The 23,422-nt window shown below is 41.6% G+C and overlaps 1 protein-coding gene across 3 annotated transcripts in view; it reads left to right on the top strand.

Moving 5' to 3' along the window:
* GPCPD1 (glycerophosphocholine phosphodiesterase 1) overlaps nucleotides 1–23,422 on the top strand; it is a 91,438-nt gene that overhangs the window by 28,240 nt on the left and 39,776 nt on the right. For all 3 annotated transcript variants that reach the window (XM_074989326.1, XM_074989327.1, XM_074989328.1), the window contains 7 exons: nucleotides 2,422–2,497; nucleotides 4,464–4,505; nucleotides 11,803–11,926; nucleotides 13,575–13,818; nucleotides 18,639–18,801; nucleotides 22,270–22,402; nucleotides 22,876–22,930. In XM_074989326.1, the coding sequence (XP_074845427.1) occupies nucleotides 2,422–2,497; nucleotides 4,464–4,505; nucleotides 11,803–11,926; nucleotides 13,575–13,818; nucleotides 18,639–18,801; nucleotides 22,270–22,402; nucleotides 22,876–22,930 (837 nt within the window). The remainder of the gene's footprint in view (nucleotides 1–2,421; nucleotides 2,498–4,463; nucleotides 4,506–11,802; nucleotides 11,927–13,574; nucleotides 13,819–18,638; nucleotides 18,802–22,269; nucleotides 22,403–22,875; nucleotides 22,931–23,422) is intronic.

The following is a 23,422-nucleotide window of genomic DNA, read 5'->3' as shown; positions in this document are numbered from 1 at the left end:
CAGAGGATCTGCCAACCTCATGAAGCTCCTCGCTAACGGCCCCAGTCTATACCCCAGGAATACCAGTCCTGGAACCTTTCTCTGTAACATAGCCCGCTGCCAGCGTTGTCCACATATCTTCTCCGGAAATACCATCACTGGACCTAACCAGGTTACTCACAGAATCATGGGCACTTTCTCTACTAACATCATATATGCCATCATGTGCCAACAATGCCCAGATGCTTTGTATATTGGACAGACTTCCAGCTCCCTTAGATAAAGGGGCAATGGGCACAAAACAGACATCAAAACACTCCAGATCCATAAACCAGTTAGTCAACATTTTAATGGAATGGGGCATTCTGTCAACGACCTAAAGGTATGTGTGTTACTGAAGAATTATCGCACCGTTCTGCAAAGGGAAACAGCCGAGCTGGCTTTTATATTCAAATTTGGCACATTAACACATGGTTTAAATCGTGATGGGAACTTTGAGTCACCATAGGGGCTCATCTGCATACTTGGCTCAATTTAATTCTTGACCTTCTCCACCCCTCCACTCTCTGATTTGCTCACCTTGATTATCTTTTTCTGATTTGTCCTCCTTGCTTACTGCTTTTGGTTCTCTGTGCCTTAAATATTGAGTCTGTTCTGGTCTGGCCATGGTCTGAAGAAGTGGGTCTGTCCCATGAAAGCTCACTTAATAAACTATTTTGCTAGTCTTTAAAGTGCTACTTGACTGCTTTTTTTTTTTTTTTTTTTTTTTTGATAATACCTGGATGGTGAACCCTGAAGGCAGCAAACAGCACTTTGGCCTTGTCTACACATGCTCCTCCCTTTCAGAAGGGACATGTTAATGAGGCACTTTGGAACAGATTAATGAGGTGCTGACATACCTATCCAGTGCTGCTTTAGCATAATGGTGGACAGGAAAGTGCTGCTTTTGAAGTGCAGACTGGCTGTATAGATGCAGGCACATTGAAGTAAGTGCCTCACTTTGAAATTTCCTTTGTTCCCAATTCATTTTGGGAACAAGGGAATTTCAAAGTGGGGCGCTTATTTCAATATGCCTGCATCTGTACAGCCAGTCTGCATTTCAAAAGAAGCACTTTCCTGACCCTCATTGTGCTAAAGAGGCACTGGATATGCATATTAGCCCCTCATTAACCTGTTGTAAAGTGCCTCATTAACAGCCACTTCTGAAAGGGAGGGGCATGTGTAAGACACAGCCTTTATATACCAAATGGTAACCCTTTTTAATAAGGGAAACAGACAATTAAAATTTAGAGATCCAGTTCTTTACAGATTATCCAGAGACTTGGGCCCAACAAAGTTTAAGATCCTGCTTCTTTAGCCAGCCGAATGGTTCATTCCAACATCCAGCTTTAAAACTGCTTCCTAAGTTCTGTTGATCCTGGCAACAGAGAAACCATCATTTGTTCTCAATATCTATTTTGTTTTCTGCTAGATTCAATAAAACAAAATTTTGCCCCCTTACAGTGGACCCAGTCTCCCCAGGTTCTCCCCCACACATTTAATCTTGCTCTGACCTAAATTAACTGCAAAGGACTTCACTGTTTGTGTATTAAGTTCCTAAAAGGCATATTTTTTGTTGTGAGATTTTAGTCTTCTGCTCTTGCACCTTCACTTCCATTCCATAGATTCTCCTATTAATATATTTTCCTTTTTGTTCAGGAATAGTCTGTATATGTAAAATGTTTTTAATATGACTGTATGGTTCACCTGAAATGATGCACCTCTCTTGCCTTCCTTTAACATTGTGAATACTTGTTTCATGCTTGAGCTATGCCTTTAAAGCAGTGTTAATTTTTGTATTGTGGCAGAGAACCAAATTCAGCTCTTCTGTTCGAATTTTAATGAATACAGAAGAGCAAGACCTCAGACACTGTGAGCATACTTTTGTCTCAGTCTGAGTTTCTCCCTAAATAAAATAGTTAGTTTTGTCTCTTTTTTTTTTTTCTGTTGAAATTGGGCGGGGGGGGGGAGGGGGACAAAACAAAACAAAATTCTGATGTAGGAAGTTAGAAGCCTCTTTGAAGAAATAATTTGAAGGGAGGTTATTAGCATTAATTTATGTGTAACTGTTGCAGTGCCATAAATTTAAAGCAAAAATCTGAGTTCAGTGAGAACTGTGTTCGTGTTGGAAAGTGTAATTTTCCAGTAAATTAGCTATAACTGCTGAGGATTTAATAATGCCATCCAGCTTCTCCACTCCCAGTCCAACTTTGTCAGTTTGTGATAGTGTTCCGTGACTCATCAAATTGTATCATCAGCACTGTCAGTGGTAAGAAGCGAGTTTTATATCTTCTCATTCTTTAGAATATAAATTAAGATTACAAGTACCCAAAATGGCATCGTGGATAGAATATCAGGTATAACATAAGAGATTATTGCAGACATTTAACTTTTAAATTACAGACTATCGGTGGTCCTTGCCAAGTCATAGTTCACAAGTGGGAGACTCATCTACAACCACGATCAATAACCCCTTTAGGTATGGGCATCAATTGCATCTGTTTGAGGCATATGAATAAGATTACTAATATGCTGTACATTGGTTTAGTGGGATTGACAGCAATTTATAGCTTTTAAAATATTTTAATTTAGTAGTGATAACAGAGGAAAAAATTCTTTATGCATCATGGACCTCATTCTCGACCTTAAAATTGTCAAATCTTGAACTCTGAACATTTTGCTTTAAAAATGCAATGGATTTGAAATTTTTTCCTAAATGTTGTCCTTTTGGAGTCTTCCTGTTTCTATTTAAATTGGAGTTAGGAAAACTTTTTATATATATAGTTTTATTCTTTGAGACTGAGGATCCAAAGGCACACTTCTTTTAGAAGTGTGGTGAAGGGGAGGAAGTGAGCTTACCGTGTTCAGATAAGGTTCCCGTAGTAAACTTTTAAGAGGACTTTACACACAGGAACTGGGCATCATAAGTAGATACTAACTAACCAGCAACATAGAAAAAGCCCCATCAACTTGATTTAACTGGTTAATATCAGAACTCATTTCTTGTATGGATGTATGATGCAAACTTGCTTATGGTAAGCTCTTAAGAGTTTTCTGAAGTTCAGAATTTCTTTTAACCAGTGATTTGAAGTCATCCATGGAGTTCAGTTCAGATCTTTTTATCAGCTATAAAATGGTGCTTTGTGTACTTTCTTCTAGTATGTCAGAAGGACAGTGTTAGCTAAACTTGTAATTAGTTCAGTCTAGGTTATATTAAATACCTTCTGATTTCTGGAGAGAGTCTGTTTTAGTTAGAACCTTCTATTTAAGTATTTGTTAGAATTAATCATATGTACAGTAAGAGAGTACTGCTATTTACTAGTTAGTTTGTGAGTTAAGAGCAGTGAAGGATTTCTGTTCCTGCAGCAAATTGGGTTTTTTGCATATTGGTCAACAGTAAATATTCTGGTCTATATTCTATCCTCTATTAGACTTTGTCTCCTAATGCATTTGTTTACCTTCCTCTGAACAGTTTTCAATTTTTAAGTAATATTTTGTTTGTTCTTTTTAACCCCTTAACCATTGAAAAATATACTGCTCTCGTGAGTTCTGGGGTAATCCTAGGAAAGCTAAAGTACTAAGAAATGTCATTAAATGAGAACTTATTTCTTCTTAATATCTTAAATGATCTTCCAAGGGAGCTGTTTGTTTATAAACAAACAGCCAGTATGTTAAACAGTCTTTTTAAAGACTGGATATAGGAGATCTAGTGCTATGTGAAAGAAATCACTCATTGCAAGTCTGTAGAACAAATAAACTTGTCTCCTTTTGTTACAAAAATGCCAACCTGATAATGCTGACAGAAAACTTGTCATTATACCACAAAATGTTTTTTAATGACTCTCTTCAAGATTTGAGGGCAGAATTTTGATACCTTTTTCAAAAGGCCAATGGCATTTATTGGCAAAGTAGTACTAAGTCAAATTTGGTTTTTGGATTCTGAGACAGTGGTTGATTTTTGTTTCTTATAGCTCTGAAGGGTTGTGCTGGTGAGTTTACACAGCTTCTGAGTTTCCTGCTTTATGTAACCATTTCAGGAAGGGTGAAAGTGAAGAAACACTTTGAATATCTTTCTAGGGAAAAGGGTTTATCAGATGTACAGAGTAAGCATATTAATTGCAACTAACTTGATTTAGAAGCTTTTAGCTCTTGAAAGCATACAGCTTTTTGTAAACACTTCAGAGAATGGTCAATCTATATTACTAAAAATACCACCTTTTCTCCACTTTTTATTTGGAAGACACAGTGCCGTCCTATGAAACTTCTTGTGGAGATGACACTTCTTTAGTTTCTGTGTTTAATGTACTTTTGCAATTAATATGCTTATTCTTTGTCTGCTTTTTTCTTCAAAATTTTAAATACAGTAGTTTAATTTTGACATTTGACTCTGCCTAAGGGTAAGAATGCTAACTAGTTGTCTTCCATTTTTCCGCCTTCAAATCTAGAAAATGACTTCACTGTTGACGATGGACAGTTTGGAATACATAGTAAGTAAGATATTAATTACTTTTAAAATCCCTTTGTAGTATGTATGAATTTTAAGAAACCAGATGTTAACATTGTGAAATTATACGTTAGCTTAAAGAAAAGCTCTGCCAATGGCTGAGTTCCAGCCATGTGTCAGGGAGATTTTTACACAGGCTGCAAGGGTGTTTGGCATCATGTTTTGGGCATGTTCTTCATTCTCACCAGATTCTCCCCCCCCCACCCCCCCACTGGTGGTGTGTCAACTATTAGGTTTGGCAATATCTTTTAGGTCTTTTCTATACTTCAAACTTTTGTCAGTGATCAAAAAGCTCTATACCACTGCTGTTGTATGTTCACTTTAGACTCCTGTCAGCAGAGTCTGTCCACACTGGGCTCTAGCATCAACAGCAAGAGCAATGCACTGTGAGTAGCTATCCCACAGGCCTACTCACTACCTTCTGCTGTTAGCACTTGTGGGTTGTTGGAGGAGATTGCGGCACATCATGGATGTCGGCTCAACATCCAATGATGCATTGTTTTCTAGCCCAGCTTTCCATGAGCTTTTGGTGTTTTGTGGATTTTAATGGCCCATTTTGACTCTGTGTAATAGTCAGAAGTCACCAAGGTGGTGTCCTGACAGGTCTCCTGCTCAGTCGATAATCATTTGGCTATGTGGATACACTCCTGCTATATGGCATATTAGCCCGCACAGATTGTTAATGTGGTAGGCTCGGAGAGAGCCCCCAGAGATCACAAAATCAGATGAGGATTGAAGGCACTAGGCCAGGTTTATTGAAAACAAAGCACAATCTTAGCTTCCCCAGACCAGAGGTCTACGGTTAGGTTAACACATGTATGTTTATTACAGTGGACTGGACTCAGTCAGTGACATGGGATCTGCCACTGCCCCTTAGATCAGACAAAGGCAACTCTGTGGGGTACAGTTTTATGTACAGGTGCAAAAATGTGTGGCAGATGAAAGGCAGTGAGCTCTTGGATCCTGACAGAGAGCAGGTACACCAGGAGCTGGGTGAATGGGTTTCTTCTGTTCCCTATGTAAAAAGCAGTTGAGGCTCATTAAGAGTTGGCCTGCAGCAGCAGGCTAATTAGACACCTGTAGCCAGTTAAGGCTGGTGGGCTCCCCTCCATTTTTTATATATATAAATGTTGCATTGTATATTAAAAATGTACATTATATATGTTTTGTATTATATATTAAAAATGTACATACTTGGACTGAGGTGGAGATGGACATAGGAAATGGATGTGTTGAGTGTCTGGGTTAGGCTAAAAGGGGTGAAAAACAAGGGTGGTGTCCTGCTAGATGTCTGCTACAGGCCACAGGAAAAGATGCATGAGGCTTTTTTTAAACGACTAACAAAATCATTCAGGGCCCAGGATTTGGTGGTGATACAACTATCCAGATACGTGTTGGGAAACTAACACAGCAGGGCACAGACTATCCAATAAGTTCTTGGACTGCACAAAAAGCTACCGGGGAAGCTGTCCTAGATTTGATTTTTAACAAATAGGGAGGAACAGATTGAGAATCTGAAAGTGGAAGGCAGGTTGGGCGAAAGTGATCGTGAAATCATAGATCTCACAATTTTAAAGAAGGGTAGAAGGGAGAACAGCAAAATAGAGACAATGGATTTCAGGATGGCGGATTTTGGTAAACTCAGAGAGCTGGTAGGTAAGGCCCATGGGCAGCAAGACTGAGGGGGGAAAAACAGCTGAGGAGAGTTGGCAGTTTTTTCAAAAGGACATTGTTAAGGTTCCAAAAGTGAGTTACTCCACTGCGTAGGAAAGATAGAAATTATGGCAAAAGACCGCTTTGGCTTAACCAGGAGATCTTGCATGATCTCAAAATAAAAAAGGAATCATATAAAAAATGGAAGTTGGGACAAATTACAAAGGATGAATATAAGTAAACACAGGAATGTAGGGGCAAGATTAGAAAGGTAAAGGCACAAAATGTGCTCAGACTAGCTACAGGCATAAAGGGAAACAGGAGGACTTTTTATAAATACATTAGAAGCAAGAGGAAGACCAAGGATAGGGTATGCCCATTGCTGAGTGAGGAGGGAGTAACAGGAAACTTGGAAATGGCAGAAATGCTTAATGACTTCTTTGTTTTGGTCTTCAACAAGAAGTTCTGAAGAAGGAATGCTTAACGTAAGGAATGCTGGTGGGAAAGGGGTGGGTTTAAAAGATAAAATAAAAAAAAGAACAAGTTAAAAATTACTTAGGTTAGATGTCTGCACGTTACCAAGGCCTGATGAAATGTATCCTAGAATGCTCAAGGAGCTGATAGAGGAGGTATCTGAGCCTTTAGCTATCATCTTTGGATAATCATGGGAGACAGGCTTGATTCCAGAAGAGTGGAAAAAGGCAAATATAGTGACCATCTATAAAAAGGGGAATAAGAACGATGCAGGAGACTACAGACCAGTCAGTTTAAGTTCTGTGCTGGGAAAGATAATGGAATAAGTAATTAAGGCAATCCTCTGCAAACACTTAGAAGTTGGTAAGGTGATAGGGAACAGCCAGCATGGATTTGTAAAGAATCAATCATGTCAAACCAATCTAATAGCTTTCCTGGATAGGATAACAAGCCTTGTGGATAAGGGAGAAGCTGTGGATGTGGTGTACCTAGACTTTAGTAAGGCGATTTGGTATGGTCTTGCATGATATTCTTATCAATAAACTGGGCAAATACAACTTAGATGGGGCTACTAAAAGGTGGGTGCGAAACTGGTTGGATAACCGTCCTCAGAGTATTTATAAATGGCTCTCAATCCTGCTAGAAAGGTATACCAAGTGGGGTTCCGCACGGGTTTGTTTTGGGACCTGTTCTGTTCAATATCTGCATCAATGATTTAGGTATTGGCATAGAAAGTACACTTATTAAGTTTGCAAATGATACTGAGCTGTGAGGAGTTGCAACTGCTTTGGAGGATAGGGTTAACATTCAAAATGATTTGGACAAGTTGGAGAAATGGCCTGAGAAACAGGCTGGAGTTTAATAAAGACAAATGCAAAGTGCTCCACTTAGGAAGGAACAATCAGTTTCACACACATAGAATGGGAAGCTACTGTCTACGGGTTATAGCGGACCACAAGCTAAATATGAGTCAACAGTGTGATGCTGTTGCAAAAAAAGCAAACATGATTCTGGGATGCATTAACAGGTGTGTTGTGAACAAGACACGAGAAGTCATTCTTCTGCTCTCCTCTGTGCTGGTTAGGCCACCATTGGATTATTATGTCCAGTTCTGGGAACCACATTTCAAGAAAGATGTGGAGAAATTGGAAAGGATCCAGAAAAGAGCAACAAGAATGATCAAAGGTCTAAAGAACATGACCTATTAAGAAAGGCTGAAAGAATTGGGCTTAATTTAGTTTGGAAAAAAGAAGATTAAGGGGGGGATGTGATAGTGGTTTTCATGTATCTAAGAGTGTCATAAGGAGGAGGGAGAAAACTTGCCTCTGAGGATAGAACAAGAAGCAACGGGCTTAAACTGCAGCAAGGGAGGTTTAGGTTGGACATTAGGAGAAAGTTCCTAACTGTCAGGGCACTCAAGCATTGGAATAAATTGCCTCGGGAGGTTGTAGAATCTCCATCCCTGGGGATATTTAGGAACAGGTTAGATAAATGTCTGTCAGGGATGGTCTAGAGAGTACTTGGTCTTGCCATGAGGGGAGGGAGTTGGACTCAATGACCTCTCAAGGTTCCTTCCAGTCCTAGTATTCTATGATTCTATAAAAATGGCTCACTTGGGTAAAGGAGGGGGAAGGAGAGGAGAAACAGACCAGGGAAGAGGAAATGATGCTGGAGAACTGAGGTTTGGAGGAAAGGCGAGACTCAGCCTAGTACCAGGGAGAAGCTACTAGAGGGAAGCAGTGGGAGGGGTGGTTCAGGGAAAGGCTGCTGTAACTGGGGCAGAGGAAACCTGCTGCTATTTAGGGTCCCTTGGCCAGAGCCCAGAGTAGTGGGTGGACCTGAGCTCCTACTGCCCTTCCCCATGCCTCAAGAGCTATCCCAGCAGAAAGACAGGGAGCCAGGACCATTAGTACAGGGCATGATCACTCCAGAGACTTGCCTGTGATGGTAATCCACTTACCAAGCCAGATGCTTGCTTCTGGAAAGACAGGGGGAAGTGAGAGAGTGTTGTTGGGCACCTCTAAGGCATGCAAAGAAAACCTCCGTGGGACCCAGAGGGCACAACTGGAGCCTGGCCATGCAAGTTACACATCTCTCCTGACGTATGAGGTTGCGACCCTCTGACATACCTAGATCCACCCATTACCTTACACATGGTGGCTTGATCAAAACATCACTATCCATCATGCTGTCATTGGAGAGCCTGTCCTGAACCTGGGTTGGTATGTCTGTTGTTTGTGGGCAATGTGTTGATACTGAGACATTTCTTCACAAGGTGTTCTGTTAGTCACTGGAATGTACTTTCCAGCCTCAGTCCAGTACCAGTTAGGTGTGAGTGTTTCTGCAGTATCAGCCCTGAGAATGAGGCCTGTTCATGCCCTATTCTTTTATAGTTGGTACTTCTGCCAAGAAGATCGATTTCCGTTAAACTTAGAAAATCTACTTTGTGGTCATTTTTGAGTTTCTTTGGAAAAAAAATCAATGTTCTTCTAAAGCTGTCGCTATCCCTCTCTTGGTGTTCGGATTGGACAATCTGAACAGTGGTGTTGATCCCCCTACTTGATTGTTTAGTCTCCTTATGTGCATTCATGTTATGTATACACTTATGCCTTAGTAATGTTTATAGTAATTCTGAATTCAGATTGAGTCTCTCCAGTATTTTATAATCTCAGATATAAGCATCTGTCAGTACACTCGTAGCTGTCCATTACGTTGATCATTTTCTCTTTTCATTGTGCAGGCACTGCCCAAGTTACCAACATCTAATGTACAAACATACACACTAAACCTCACTGGTAGAATTTATGGGGTCCTACTCAGTACTATTAAATTGGTGCCCTTTTGCCAAAGAGCAGCTTGCGGTGGCAGGGGGAATGACAATGACAGCTTTTTAGAGAAATAGATTTTTATTTAAATAATCTTCAACACACTAGGAATATTCTAAAACAAACTTTAAACTAAAGTCCTGTAGACTAACACAGAAAATTCAAATACTGACAATATGTCTCTGGGGTTGGAAAATGGCTGTTAAATATCTGTGTTCCCACTTGCATGGCTCTTCAGCAGGTTCCAATATTCTGCTAATAGGTCTAACAGACTTTTTCCACTTTGAAGTTAACTAGATCCTCTCTGGAGGAAGCAGAGCTACAGAACAGGAATAGGAAGAGGTGGGTAGACACTGACCCAGTAGTGCTCCAAATTTTCAGGTGCTCTGTGTAGTTCTGCATATATGTAAGGGTGTCCATGGCCTCAGGGGAGCAGACAGGAGGCACAGGTATTGGCAAGCACTGCAAGTGCTGGCTGGAGGACTCTTTGGAGGAGCAGAGGGTGGACACGCAGCCAGCAGCTGGGGAGGAGTGGTGCTTTGGAGGGGAAAGCAGTGCTTGTGTATGGCCACCCCCTACTTCTCCAGAGTCCTCTGGCCTAAGCTTGCACTGCTTACCACCTTCTGGTGATGGGGGGAACTTAGGTGCAGCCTGGGGAGAGTGAGGCCTAGTGATTGGGCTGGTCACAGGAGCCAGTGCAGAGCTCCTGGGGGTGGGGTGGGGGGGGGATGGGTTGTGAAGTCCCTTCAGGATTGCCACCTACCTCCTCCTCTAATTAAACTTGCCTTTCCTCAAGCCCCAGCATTTAATATTAAATTAAAATCTGTACTACATTGCAAATATACAGTATTTCAGCTACATTATGGGTGAAATAAGTTCCTAGGCTAGCCCACAAAAGCCTAATTACCAGTTAGAACATTATTTCTGTGGGAAAATGTGTTCAGAGTTCCAGGTAACTGACTCTCAAATGAACATTTGGAACCCAAAATATCTGTAAGGTGGAGATTTTTTGTATTCTACTATATTCATTTTACATAAGAAATGGTGCTTACATTCTGAAGTTTCTGGATGAGGGGTGGGGGGCAGCCTCTTTCAGTCACTCTTTGCAACCTTGTAGTGTTAAACTTAACATACCCTCTAAACTTGTATTGGTAAAATTTAAAAGCTTTCCAACCCAGGCAAAATTCTTAGTCCACCCTTAGAATAAATATGGACAATCTGCCTACATAATCAGAGAGTGAGCCATCAATACCCTATTTTCCTTGTCATTCTCATGCTTGTGCCCATACTTGCAGGCTTTGTAGCAGGTCCTCCCTCGCTATACAACTGTGCTTCACATATCTCGGAGGCACACCACAATTCATTCATTGGGGTCAGCTCTCAAACACCTTACAAAGTTACCCTGGTTTGACTCTGTTCTGGCGCACACTGCACAACAGTTTGGATCCTTCTACTAAATTCGTGTAACTTCTGCTTTCTCCTGTTTTTGCTTTCTGCTGCCTCTCCAAGCTACCTTTCTTTCTCCCATCCCCAAAGTTGTCATTTCTCTTTACTGAAACATAATTGCTTCTCAGTAGCTTGAGAGCTACAGAGACCATTTCAGTACCTCATCTCATAGCTGGTATGTTACACCACCTCCTGGCAGACTTACTTGAAGCACTACTTTCATTGTTCTGAGACAGTGAAAATTTATTTCTAGCCAGCTAATCATCCACAAAGTTAATAATTCTCTCATTTGAAATCCCTCGTGAGGACTCTCATTGCCTTTGGAGGTATTACGTAAAGAATCAAGGTGAGCTGTATAGTTTTAGTGAAATGGTAGGAAAATCCTAGGTTTCTTATCAATCCCTGTAATCTCTATCTAATTGAATGCGCTTAGATTGTGAGTTCTCCAGGCCAGACACACAGTTGTCATCTGGAAGGTGATGGGTGTATGATTGTTTCTACCACAAATATTATAATTGGGTTTTTCTCCTCTCGAGAAGCTGGAGAGAAGCTGGTAGGGATTGTGTTCCTACTTACATAGAGCCACCTGCAAGAAGAAGAGCTAAGTTGCTGCCCAAGATGTCTTAGTTGGGTTGGGGCAAAGATATGGGTGTATCGGCAACATTTGCGAGGAACACCACTAAATAAGCCCTTTGGAGAGATGCTATGATGAGGCATGGTTACAGATATGGTAGAATGTGCCAAAGGAACTAGTTATATGAAATCACATTTCTAAATGATGCCTGGTGTACTGTTTTCAATCATATTGATGCATGTTTGTTTTGAAAATGTCTTAGGCAGTTTTAGAACCATTACTACTTTTTGTCCTCTTCACTTTGCCAGATGGTGTTCAGACTCTGGATTCTGGATGGCTGACGTGTCAGACTGAAATAAGATTACGTCTACATTATTCTGAAAAACAGCCTGTCTCAATATCCAAGAACAAATTTAAAAAATCTAGGTTTAGGTAAGGTCAGCATAAGTTACCATTTTTGTAAGGTTAATCTCCATCATTAATTAAATACTGTGGTATGCTGACATACCTTAACATAGTTGTACAACTGAAATTATAACTAATATTTACAAATATCTAGTATTCCGCCCTTCCTAGAGATTCACAAGCTTTGCTGAACATTTTGTTGATAACATTAAATCAGTGCTGGCTCTTTCCAGGCTTCTATCTTTGCTGATCTTATTTTTCAAAGAAGATAAATATTAGACACAATGTGTGTTAGGATCGTTACAGAAACTGGATGCTAAGTGGAGTGCCCCAAGGTTCAGTTCTGGGTGTTGCTGTGTTCAACATATTTATCGATGACCTGGATGAGGGGTTGGATTGCACCCTCAGCAAGTTTGCAGATGACACTAAGCTGGGGGAGAGGTAGATACGCTGGAGGATAGAGACAGGGTCCAGAGTGACTTAAACAAATTGGAAGACTGGGTTGCAAGAAATCTGTTGAGGTTCAATAAGGACAAGTGCAAAGTCCTTCACTTGGGCCGGAAGAATCCCAAGCATTGTTACAGGCTGGGGTCTGACTGGCTCGGTAGTAGTCTTGCAGAAAAAGATCTGGGAGTTGTAGTGGACGAGAACCTGGACATGAGTCAACAGTGTGCCGTTGTAGCCAAGAAAGCTGATGGCATATTAGGTTGCATCAAGAGGAGCGTTGCCAGTAGATCCAGAGAAGTGATTCTTCCTCTTTATTCGGCTTTGGTGAGGCCGCATCTGGAATACTGTGTCCAGTTCTGGGCCCCCAATTATAGAACGGATGTGGATACACTGGAGAGGGTACAGCAGAGGGCAACCAAAATTAGGGGGCTGGAGCATGTGACTTATGAAAAAAGGTTGAGGGAACTGGGACTGTTTAGTCTGCAGAAGAGAAGACTGAGTGGGGACTTGATAACAGCCTTCAACTTACTAAACGGAGGCTGCAGAAAGGCTGGAGAGAGGCTGTTCACAGGGGTCACGGATGGCAGAACATGGAACAATGGTCTCAAGTTGTGGTTGGGAAGGTCCAGGTTGAACATTAGGAAAAACTTTTTCACTAGGAGGGTGGTGAAGCAATGGAATGGTCTACCCAGGGAAGTAGTGGAGTCTCCATCCCTGAAGGTGTTTCAGTCTCAGCTTGACAAAGCCCTGGCAGGGCTGATCTGATGGGTTTGGTCCTGCTTAGAGCAGGGGGCTGGACTCGATGGCTTTTTTTTTTTAGGTCTCTTCCAGCTCTATTGTTCTATGATTCTAAGACTGTTTTACAGCTTGCATGGTCAGGGGAAGGAGTCATTACTGTCATACATGCGATATTTACACAATGGCTATCAAATTTCATAATACTCATTCTGAAGCTCTAGATAAGCCCAGTTCTCCAACTCACATAAGCATTTTTGAAAATCTTACCCAGTGTCTTGAGGTTTTTGTGATGTGCAACAGCACTAATATTGCCTTGATCTGGGTCGTCATGATGTTTAGAAAAATATAGGTAGTACATTGGCAGAGAGCTTTTGTTGGACAGAATCGTATTAGCTCTCCTGACCTTGTATTTTGTAGGCTTTTGAGTTATTGCTGCTACTGAAGATGCTTCACTTTTTGCATTTGATCTGTTTTTCCTTTTGGTGTAAAGGGTGAAGCTCACACTAGAAGGCTTAGAAGAGGAGGAAGAGGATGACAACCAAGATAAAACATGTCTTACTGTTGCTCATAAAACATCAAATACTCTGGAGTTCTCCTTAATAAGCGATACTGAATACAAATGTCGTCACTCTCAGCCAGAATGTGGTTATGGTTTGCAGCCTGATCGATGGACAGAATACAGTATACAGACTATGGAACCAGATAACTTGGAATTAATCTTTGACTTTTTTGAAGTGAGTACTCTTCTGGCATGTATGCTTGCAAGTGACGAATCTTTGATGCAGAAAGGGATCATTTCAATTGCTGAACAGCTAGTAATTTTATTTTAAAAACTACTAGATACATTTATTCCAGATAAGTTGTCCTCAACCAGGATTATGTGTATCCATGGGGATACAGAAGGGTCTTCGGTGTGTTTGGGGGGGCGGCATCAGCTCATGTAGACGCTTGCCTAGATTTACAACAGGCAACAGAAAAGGAACTAGCAAAGTCAGTACAAGCCAACATTTTATAATTTGTTTGTTGTGTTTTCTATATTATACACTGAAATGGAGTTACAAACTTTGTTTTATATAGTTACGTTAAAAATGAGAGGGCAAACAGTTTTTCAGTGATAGTTTTGTAAGACACTTTTTTTTATATTTTTACATCTGATTTTTGTAAGCAAATAATTCTAAAGTGAGTTGAAAAGTGGGGGTACTCAAGAAAAGTCAGGCTTCTGAAAGGAGTACAGTAATCTGGCAGGGTTGAGAGCCACTGGCCCAGAAAAGCAAGACATTGTAGGCCAATTCTTTTTAATTGCTTCTCTTACTGCCAACTCTAGGGTGCATCACTGATCAGTCAGATGGGTTCTTCATATCCCGTAGGGGTTTCAGCTTTAAGCCCAAACAAAATTAATGTTTTTTCTTTACATTCATAGATAGATAGATATGTATATCCCCTGTATTTTATTTATCTATATCTCAGAACTGGAAGGGACCTCAAGAGGTCATCAAGTGCCATCCGCTGCCTTCTTGGTTTGATCAAGTATCCTCCCTGACAGATTTTTAAAAATCTATTTGCCCCTGACCCCTAAATGTCCTCCTCAAGAATTGAACTTGCAACCCTGGGTTTACAAGGTCAATGCTTATTAACTAGGGCTGTTTTGCTTTCAAAAAGAAAACGTTAAACAAAATGAAAGCGACCAGAATAATAAGCTGGTTACTTCCATTAAAACTTCTTCTGTATCTCTCTGAAGAGCATTAATAAAGATTTCACCCGTGAAAATGAACTGCCTCTGGAGGATGCTTTTTTCTATTGGTATAAGTGAAGAATAAGGTAACTGAGGGAGCCCAATGTATTGTGACCCTCCAGGGTATTCCCAGTTTCCAAAGAATGTTTATAGATAGTTACAGGGCACATGTAATCAAAATTTTACCTATTGGTTATTAATAAATAGCCAGCTTATACTTAGCAAAGAAGGAACCTTAACTATGTACTGTGAAATCAAAGAAGTTATTTTAAATCTAGTACTTAGAAGCCATTTAAGGATATGACTGAGATGATGAATGGTTTTTGCTTCGAATTTTGCTACTATCATTCTTGCACTCACCGGTTTGTATCCTAATAATGCTCTTCTAGCTGTTTTTGCTAAGAAGGAATCTGACTCCTGCTTCATGCTTCCTTTTTGCTTCCTGACCAAATGACTTTGCAGCTGCATATCTCTCCTGATGCTGTCCAACGCACCTCTGCCAGTCCAAGTATATCACACCAGTATCTCTTCATCTCCTTCCGAAGCAGCTCTAATTTTCCAGTTGCCCACAGTGTTTGGACCTTCCATGTTCCAATGAATAGCATGTGTGTTAGTTGTAATTTTCTTTAGGTAGTCAACTTATCGACCCAACCCCAACTGCTCGGTTGGTGTCACGGACCTTGTTTATCTGGGCGACGTCTGAGCTGGCATCTTCTATCATTTAGTTATACTGGCATCAGATTTCACTTGTATTGTTTGATGGTCAGCGCATTGACACTCATCTGACCAACCCTACTCCTTCATCCAGGCTTGGGACTGGCATGGAGGTCGTAGAGGCTTTGTGGCAGAGTTGACAAAGACGGTGAAGGAGATAATGAAGAAAGATGTGTTGATAATCGGAGGAGATTGGAATGCAAAAGTTAGAACAGATAACGAAGGTTGGGAGAGACTCGTGGGAAGCTTTGGATGTGGAGAAAGAAAGGAACGAAGTGAGAAACTACTGGAGTTAGCTACAGAGCATGGGATGGTGATCTGCAGCATGAGATTCCAATAAAAGGACTGTAGGAAGTGGACATGGCAATTGAATGACAGGAAGTCCAAGAACATGATAGACGTGATTTTGATAAGAAGATGGATAACCTCAGTACAGCAGTGCTGAACTTTCCACGGAGTGGATATAGACTCAGACCACATGAAAATAAAACTCAAAAGAAAATGTAAGACACAGCTTAAGAAAAGGAGACGTGGTAAGCCAATGTGAGGAAGAAACAGGGAATGCATACAGAACAGTGTAAGAGATCCCTAGATAAGAGAGTCCCAGGGATAGCCATTGCTCTTGAGGTGATTGAGCAGACTGTTCCAGAAGACGGAAAGATCAGTAAGAAGTGGATTACCCAGGAGACACTGAAGTTGGCTCAAGAGAAGAGTGTTGAAGATCAGAAGAGATGTTTCTGAGAGGGTGGAACAGCAACATAGGGTGAAATGCAATGAGGTAAGGAAAGCAGCCAGAAAGGATAAGGAGGAATGGTTAGAGGAGCAATGTGATGATATAGAGAGGTATTACGGCGAATGCAAGACCAGGGAAGTGTATAAGACAATTAGGAATATTAATAGGAAATGGCAACCGAAGCAGATGGCAATCAAAGATCAGAACGAAGAAGTGCTCATGAACAGGGAGAAGATTGTGCAGTGATGGATGAGATATTGCACCGATCATACAAAGCACAGTTGGACCCGAGTGTCTGAGAGACTGAAGAAGTGAAAGAGAGATCTCCACCAAGCATCGAGAGCAAGACCAGTATTTTGAAGCAGGAAGTAGAAAAAGCAGTGAAATGACTAAAGAACAAGAGCAGCCCTGGAAATCAGATCATGGGAGGGATGATCATGCTATACTTGTTCATAAAACTCCCTACTTTTCATATAACTGTTTGATATTGTTACAGGAAGATTTGCAATTAAATACATACCAGCAAATATGCATTTTAAAAGATGATTGTGCCGTCTTAGTCTCCCTGAGGAAAAAGCAAAGGTTCTCATCTTTAAATGGAAATGTGACTTCGATGGGAGCAGTGTCTTCTGTAAAACATCTGATCATAAATGTTCTCAGAGATCGAAGAATAATTACTTGTGTATGTAAAAAAAAATCAATTTTAGTAATATTTCTAGAATTCTTTGGGTGAGTTAAGTTAATGTTTTTCTTTAAGATGAGGGCTGAATGATTCATCTTTATGACTTTGTTTACATCTCTGCACTTCCTAAGCATTGCTACTTTTTGGAGTGTTCAGTATGATACATCCTCACATTCTTTTACACAGCTAGGTCGCTTTCCAAACATAAATATTCACAAAGTCTGTTTTCTTGAGATAAAGAGCATATTTGCACTGATTCACACTGTGCACAAAGGAGGTGTTTCCTGTCCTTTGATAGGACTGACGATTTGGTTGGATTCATCAGTATTCCATTCATATTCGGATCTCTCCCTCACTGCCTGCTTCAGTAACAAGAGAAGGTTTTATTACAAGCACATAGTGCAGTAGTCTTAATTGATATTTGACCTGCAAGCATTCTCAAGAAGTCTTCATGAGAATTAGTTGTCTGTGGATGGACTTGATAGGTGGAGCAGCTGTACAAAGTATGCATATTAAAATGATTGAAATGCCTCTTTATATATAAAAATAAAATACATTGGCCATGTCTACACTAGCCCAAAAGTTCGAAATGGCCATGCAAATGGCCATTTCGAAGTTTGCTAATGAAACGCTGAAATACATTAGCATGCGGGCAGCCACGGCACTTTGAAATTGACGCAGCTCGCTGCCGCGCAGCTCGTCCAGACGGGGCTCCTTTTCGAAAGGACCCCGGCTACTTGTAAGTCCCCTTGTTCCTATGAGCAGATAGGAATAAGGGGACTTTGCAGTAGCCGGCGTCCTTTTGAAAAGGAGCCCCATCTGGACGAGACACGCAGTGGCGAGCCATGTCAATTTCAAAGTGCCATGGCTACCTGCATGCTAATGAGGCACTGAATATGTGTTTGTGCTTCATTAGTAAACTTCAAAATAGCCATTTGCATGGCCATTTCAAAGTTTTTGGCTAGTGTAGACGTAGCCATTGAGTCAGAGGTATTCCCTGACTCCTTGGACCGAAGATTCTTTTAAAAGAAACAGAAACAATTCCACAAATGAGAGAAACTGTAAGGAGTCCTGTGACACCTTTAAAGACTATCACATTTATTTGAGTATAAGCTTGAACCCACTTACACAGATATACTTACCTATATTCTCTGTTAGTTTATGCCAAGTGTGTAAATAGATTTAACAATTACAGACTTTTGGCAACAGTCAAATGCGTAATTCTGTCTGCATACCTTTTGGCCTTTTCCTTTCCTCCAGGAAAATACCATATATACTGTAAGCATATCTTTAATAGCCTAGTTCAAGTGTAAATCCTGAATGAGAAACTGGGCTTTGTATGTCATAAAGCAAAAATAGGCTATGCAAACCAAGAGAGTCCCTGAAATACTTTGTCTCTTAAATTACCTGGATAGCTGCTTTTTCTGTTCCAAGAATTGTATCCAATTCAAATTTCCTGTTTCTGATCATTTACAGTAATATTGAAAACAGTTTTTTGTATAATGCAGGTTCATTTGATGTTAAAATGACAATGAAGCACATTAGAGGTATATTTCATATTCTGTCAGTGCTTATCTATTTCTGCCTGACAAGCAAATTTGCCATTTCTACTGAACATTTATGTTGTCATTTATACATTATAGCTGCAATTTAAGGTCTTCTGTTATTTTAAACTAGTATTGGTGATTTGTAGGAAGATCTAAGCGAAACAGTGGTACAAGGAGATACACTTCCAGGCCATGTGGGTTCAGCATGCCTCTTATCCTCCACAATTGCAGAACTGGGAAAAAGTGCTGGAATTCTGACACTTCCTATTATGAGTAGAATTTCAAGAAAAACCATTGGAAAAGTAAGAGGTATGGTTGATACAAAACAAGAACTTCAATAGGAACCACCTTAAATTTGTCTTGGAAGGGTAGCCATGTTAATGTGTCTTCACAAAACAAAGCAAGAAGTCCTGTAGCACCTTAAAAACTAATTGAAAAAAAATGTTCGTCTTTAAGGTGCTACAGGACTGTTTGTTTGCTTTGTTTTACCTTAAGTTAGATGTACAGTTTTGTTTTTAAAGTGCTGTTCGACTGTTTTAATACAATGATTTCAGAGTCAGTAACCTGTATTTTGGAAATTAAGTTAATGAAAATCTACTTTGTTCACATCCATTCCGCGTTACGTGCATGTGGCTTGGCACATGCACCAGTTCTGCATATTTTCCTTTTAGCATCTGTATGGGAACAGCACTGGCGCCCACTGGAGTGATGCCTTTCTGGCACAGTATAAAGGGTGCTGCTTGCTTCCCTCATCCTCAGCTCCTTCTCAGCACCAGTGGTGGTGCTGGAACTTCTTGCTGCCCAGTACTAGTGTTTGCATTGTTGAGCTTGGTGCACTTTCTCTGTAAAATGTTGATAGCTATGCCTTGGTAAAATTTCTGTTAGTCAGAACTACTTAGTTCTGGATGGGACTTTGCCTAGGGATAGGGTATTCCTTGATCCCCAGGCTTCTAACCATATACACTGTAAGTGTCCACTACCCATCAGTGATTCTTATAGCAGCTGTCTGAGATGTTTCAGTGTACACATAGTGACAAATATTGCATTTGTAAGTCCTTCAAGCCTCAGACAAAGAGGGAAAGGGATGTCCTGTCTCCCAGGCATTTCTGATGGAGTCAGCACTAACTCCGGAACTGGAGCAGAGATCCAACTGTGCGCTGAGCACCATGGCATGAGTTCTCAGTGCTTCTCAGGAGCCATCTTCCATCCAGTGCTGATCTTCTTCTTCTAAGAAGCCTCAGACAAATGTGAGGGGAAGATCTCCCACCTCCCGTGAGGGAAAGGAAAAGCCAGAGGAGATCTGAAACTCGTACTGGTGCTACCCGCATCAACTCTGGTGGGTGTGTGGTTGCCTCTTGGCTAAAGATCTGTTATGGGCTGGCAGAGATCCCATTGCTGCTGATCATCAGGTGGAATTGACTAGGGTGCAGATGTCTTTAGCAGTCTTCCTGGTGCACAGCCCAATCCAGGACATGTGTAGTGCTATAACGTGGTCATCTGTTCACATGTTGACGTCTGAGTGACAGCATCATGAGCAGGCCAGAGAAGATACTGTGTTTTGGCAGAGCTGTGTTACAGTCTTCACAGCCATGAACTTCTACCCACTACTAAGGGTACTGCTTGGAGTTATCTAATATAGAATGGACATGAGCAATCACTTGATGGTTATCAGTTCCATTATGTGTTTTTCAAGATAAATTCTTCAAGTTCACTCCACAACGTGTTCTTCCCCCACGGTTGGAGTTTCCTCTTGCAAGAAGAAACTGAGGGTAGGAAGAGTAGGTTGCACTCCTTACAACAGGGACGGGGAACCTGTGTTCTGGATCTGGACAGCAGGTTGTATGCATCCAGACCAAGATTTTGGGGCTTCCCCTCCATAGCATCCATATTGTGGCAGGGTCATAGAATCATAGAACAGTAGAGCTGGAAGAGACCTAAAAAGGCCATCGAGTCCAGCCCCCTGCTCTAAGCAGGACCTAACCCATCAGATCAGCCCCGCCAGGGCTTTGTCGAGCCGAGACTTAAATATCTCCAGGGATGGAGACTCCACTACTTCCCTGGGTAGACCATTCCCATGCTTCAGCACCCTCCTAGTGAAAAAGTTTTTCCTAATGTTCAACCTGGACCTTCCCAACCGCACCTTGAGACCATTGTTCCATGTTCTGCCATCCGTGACCACTGTGAACTGCCTCTCTCCAGCCTCTTTGCAGCCTCCCTTCAGTAAGTTGAAGGCTGTTATCAAGTCCCCCCTCAGACTTCTCTTCTGCAGACTGAACAGTCCCAGTTCCCTCAACCTTTCTTCATAAGTCATATGCTCTAGCCCCCTAATTACTTTGGTCGCCCTCTCCAGTGTATGCACATCCGTCCTATAATTGGGGGCCCAGAACTGGACACAGTATTCCAGATGCGGCCTCAAAGCCAAATAAAGAAGAATCCCTTCTCTGGATCTACTGGCAACGCTCCTCTTGATGCAACCTAATATGCCATTAGCTTTCTTGGCTGTAACGGCACACTGACTCATGTCCAGCTTCTTGTCCACTACATCTCCCTGGTCCTTTTCTGCAAAACTACTACCGAGCCAGTCAGACCCCAGCCTGTAACAATGCTTGGGATTCTTCCGGCCCAAGTGCAGGACTTTGCACTTGTCCTTATTGAACCTCATCAGATTTCTTGCAACCCAGTCTTCCAATTTGTCTAAGTCACTCTGGACCCTGTCTCTATCCTCCAGCGTATCTACCTCTCCCCCAGCTTAGCGTCCAGCCCCTCATCCAGGTCATTGAAGGGTTTGGAGCTTTGAACCTTGTGGGCTGAATCCAAATCGTGGGCTCTGCTGGGGCTGGGGGACAGGAAGTGGCTCAGCTGCTGCTTACTGCCGTTCTCCTAGCTGGGGGAAGAGAGGAGAAGCAGCAGTGGCCTCAGTAGCCTGCCTGGAGACTTCATACTGCTTCTCTGGCCAGTCGGAGAAGTGGACAGGAGTGCCTAGGAGCAAAGGGAGCTGGAGCAGAGCCATGCACATCCAGGAGTGAGCGGGAAAACTGCATCCCTGTTGTCCAGACCCTGTGCCCCTCAACTGCTTCTGCACCCCCTCCCGTCCAGATTCTCCCTTCCTTCACCCTCCTTCCCTGAGTCCTTCCACCTGTACCCTACACCCTTCTCCAGTACTCCTCTCATCCTCATCTACACCCTGCTCCTGGTCCCTCCCACCTCCCCACCCAGACCCTACCTTCCCCAAAACCTCCTGTGCGCTACCTCCAGCATGCTCCTGCACCTGTCTTCCACCTTTTCCTGCAGCCCACTCCAACCCAGAACACTGACCCATGTACAGTCAGGAACTGCATAATCAGTGAGGTGTTTTGTCTATGGTTCAGTGATCCCTGACCTGTAAAATGTTCCTCACCTGTGCCTTATACCATGCAATGAGGACACCACTCCAGAGGGCACCAGAGCTGCTCTCCTCTGGTGATTTGCTAAGGGAAATCTGGCACCAGTGCATGTGATGAGCGCACATACCTGATATGGAATGGATATGAGCAACACATATTTAAAAATGTTATGAACATGTTGGTTTTTTTTTTTTCACTTCAAGATGGGTATATGGTGGTATTTAAAGGTGATTTGCTAGCATGTGTATATAGTTAGTGTACCTCAGGGTATTCTGTAGGCTTGCAGTGTGTTCTAAAATGTGGTGGCTGTGAAAAAGCTACAGAGATATAGCCAGACTGCCTTATTTAAAACTACCACCTTTTTATGATGATCAAAACAATGTTTTCTTTATAGTGGACTACATAATTATTAAGCCAATATCAGGATACACTTGTGATATGACAGCTTCATATGCTAAATACTGGAAACCAAGAATAACATTAGATGTTGGACATAGGGGTGCAGGAAACTCTACCACAACAACCAAGTAAGTTCATATGTACCTGAAGTGTGATATTTTGTCTAGTCCCACATACAGGGCAGGCTTTGTTATCCAGCATGCGTTGAGAATGGGGGCTGTGATGGTTAATTGAGCTTGCGCTGCCGGTCCCACTGACACCAATCCTGGCCAGGCTGCTGGCCCCACATGTACGAGCCCTGCTTGGGCTGCCAGCCCCGCTATCTCCAGCCCCAGCTGATGCTGATTAACTGAGCCTGCCAGTTATTAGGGTGCTGGATAACATGGCTTGTACTGTACTTCATTTTTGTAGGTATTCATCTGTATAAATAGGTAGCCTGGTCAATTTTCATAAAAACTCATAGAATAAAATCACTTCATCTTCTAAATATGAGTGTTTCTTTAAAATAAATATTGCTGATAGGTATTTTCTGTGTGCGCGCGGGGGGAGGGGGGCATTTATGTTGTCTTGCTTTTAACATGTTCCTCTGTTTCTATTTCAGACTTGCTAAAGTTCAGGAAAACACTATTGCTTCTCTTCGGAGTGCTGCCAGCCATGTACGTACGTGTGTGTGTGTGTATATATTGTGTATTTATTTTTTACAGTATGTTGCGTAGAGGATCTAGTGACTCAGCAACTCAATCTGGCAAATAAATCTTAAGTAGAAGAGTCAAGTACACAAAATATGGAGCTTTGGTAGCAATCTATAGGCATAGTAGTTCTTTCTTTTATAAACTCACTTTAGGCTTTCATCCTCAGACTCCCCTTTCCACCTTAAGTTGGAGATATTGCTTCTAACACATGGAGAACTTCGTAGGGTTTGGGGTTATCTTTCTCTCATATGGTGAGTAACTTTAGGCATGTGAGTCTGAAGACCATGAGCAAGATTCTGGCTCTGATGTCAGTGGATAAACTCACACTTAAGTCGAGATTTCATCCAGTGGGGACTGGCCAGGTATATGAAGTTGACTTGTGTAAGTCTTTTTCAGGAGTGTGGCCTCAGAGGTTAATTTGAAAAGACATTTTGGAGAGGAGTTTAAAAATTAGAT

The sequence above is a fragment of the Carettochelys insculpta genome, chromosome 3 (genome assembly GCF_033958435.1).
Source record: "Carettochelys insculpta isolate YL-2023 chromosome 3, ASM3395843v1, whole genome shotgun sequence".
Classification (NCBI taxonomy): Eukaryota; Metazoa; Chordata; order Testudines; family Carettochelyidae; genus Carettochelys; species Carettochelys insculpta.
Note: the sequence above shows the minus strand (reverse complement) of the source record. Positions and strands in the feature narration are given on the sequence as shown.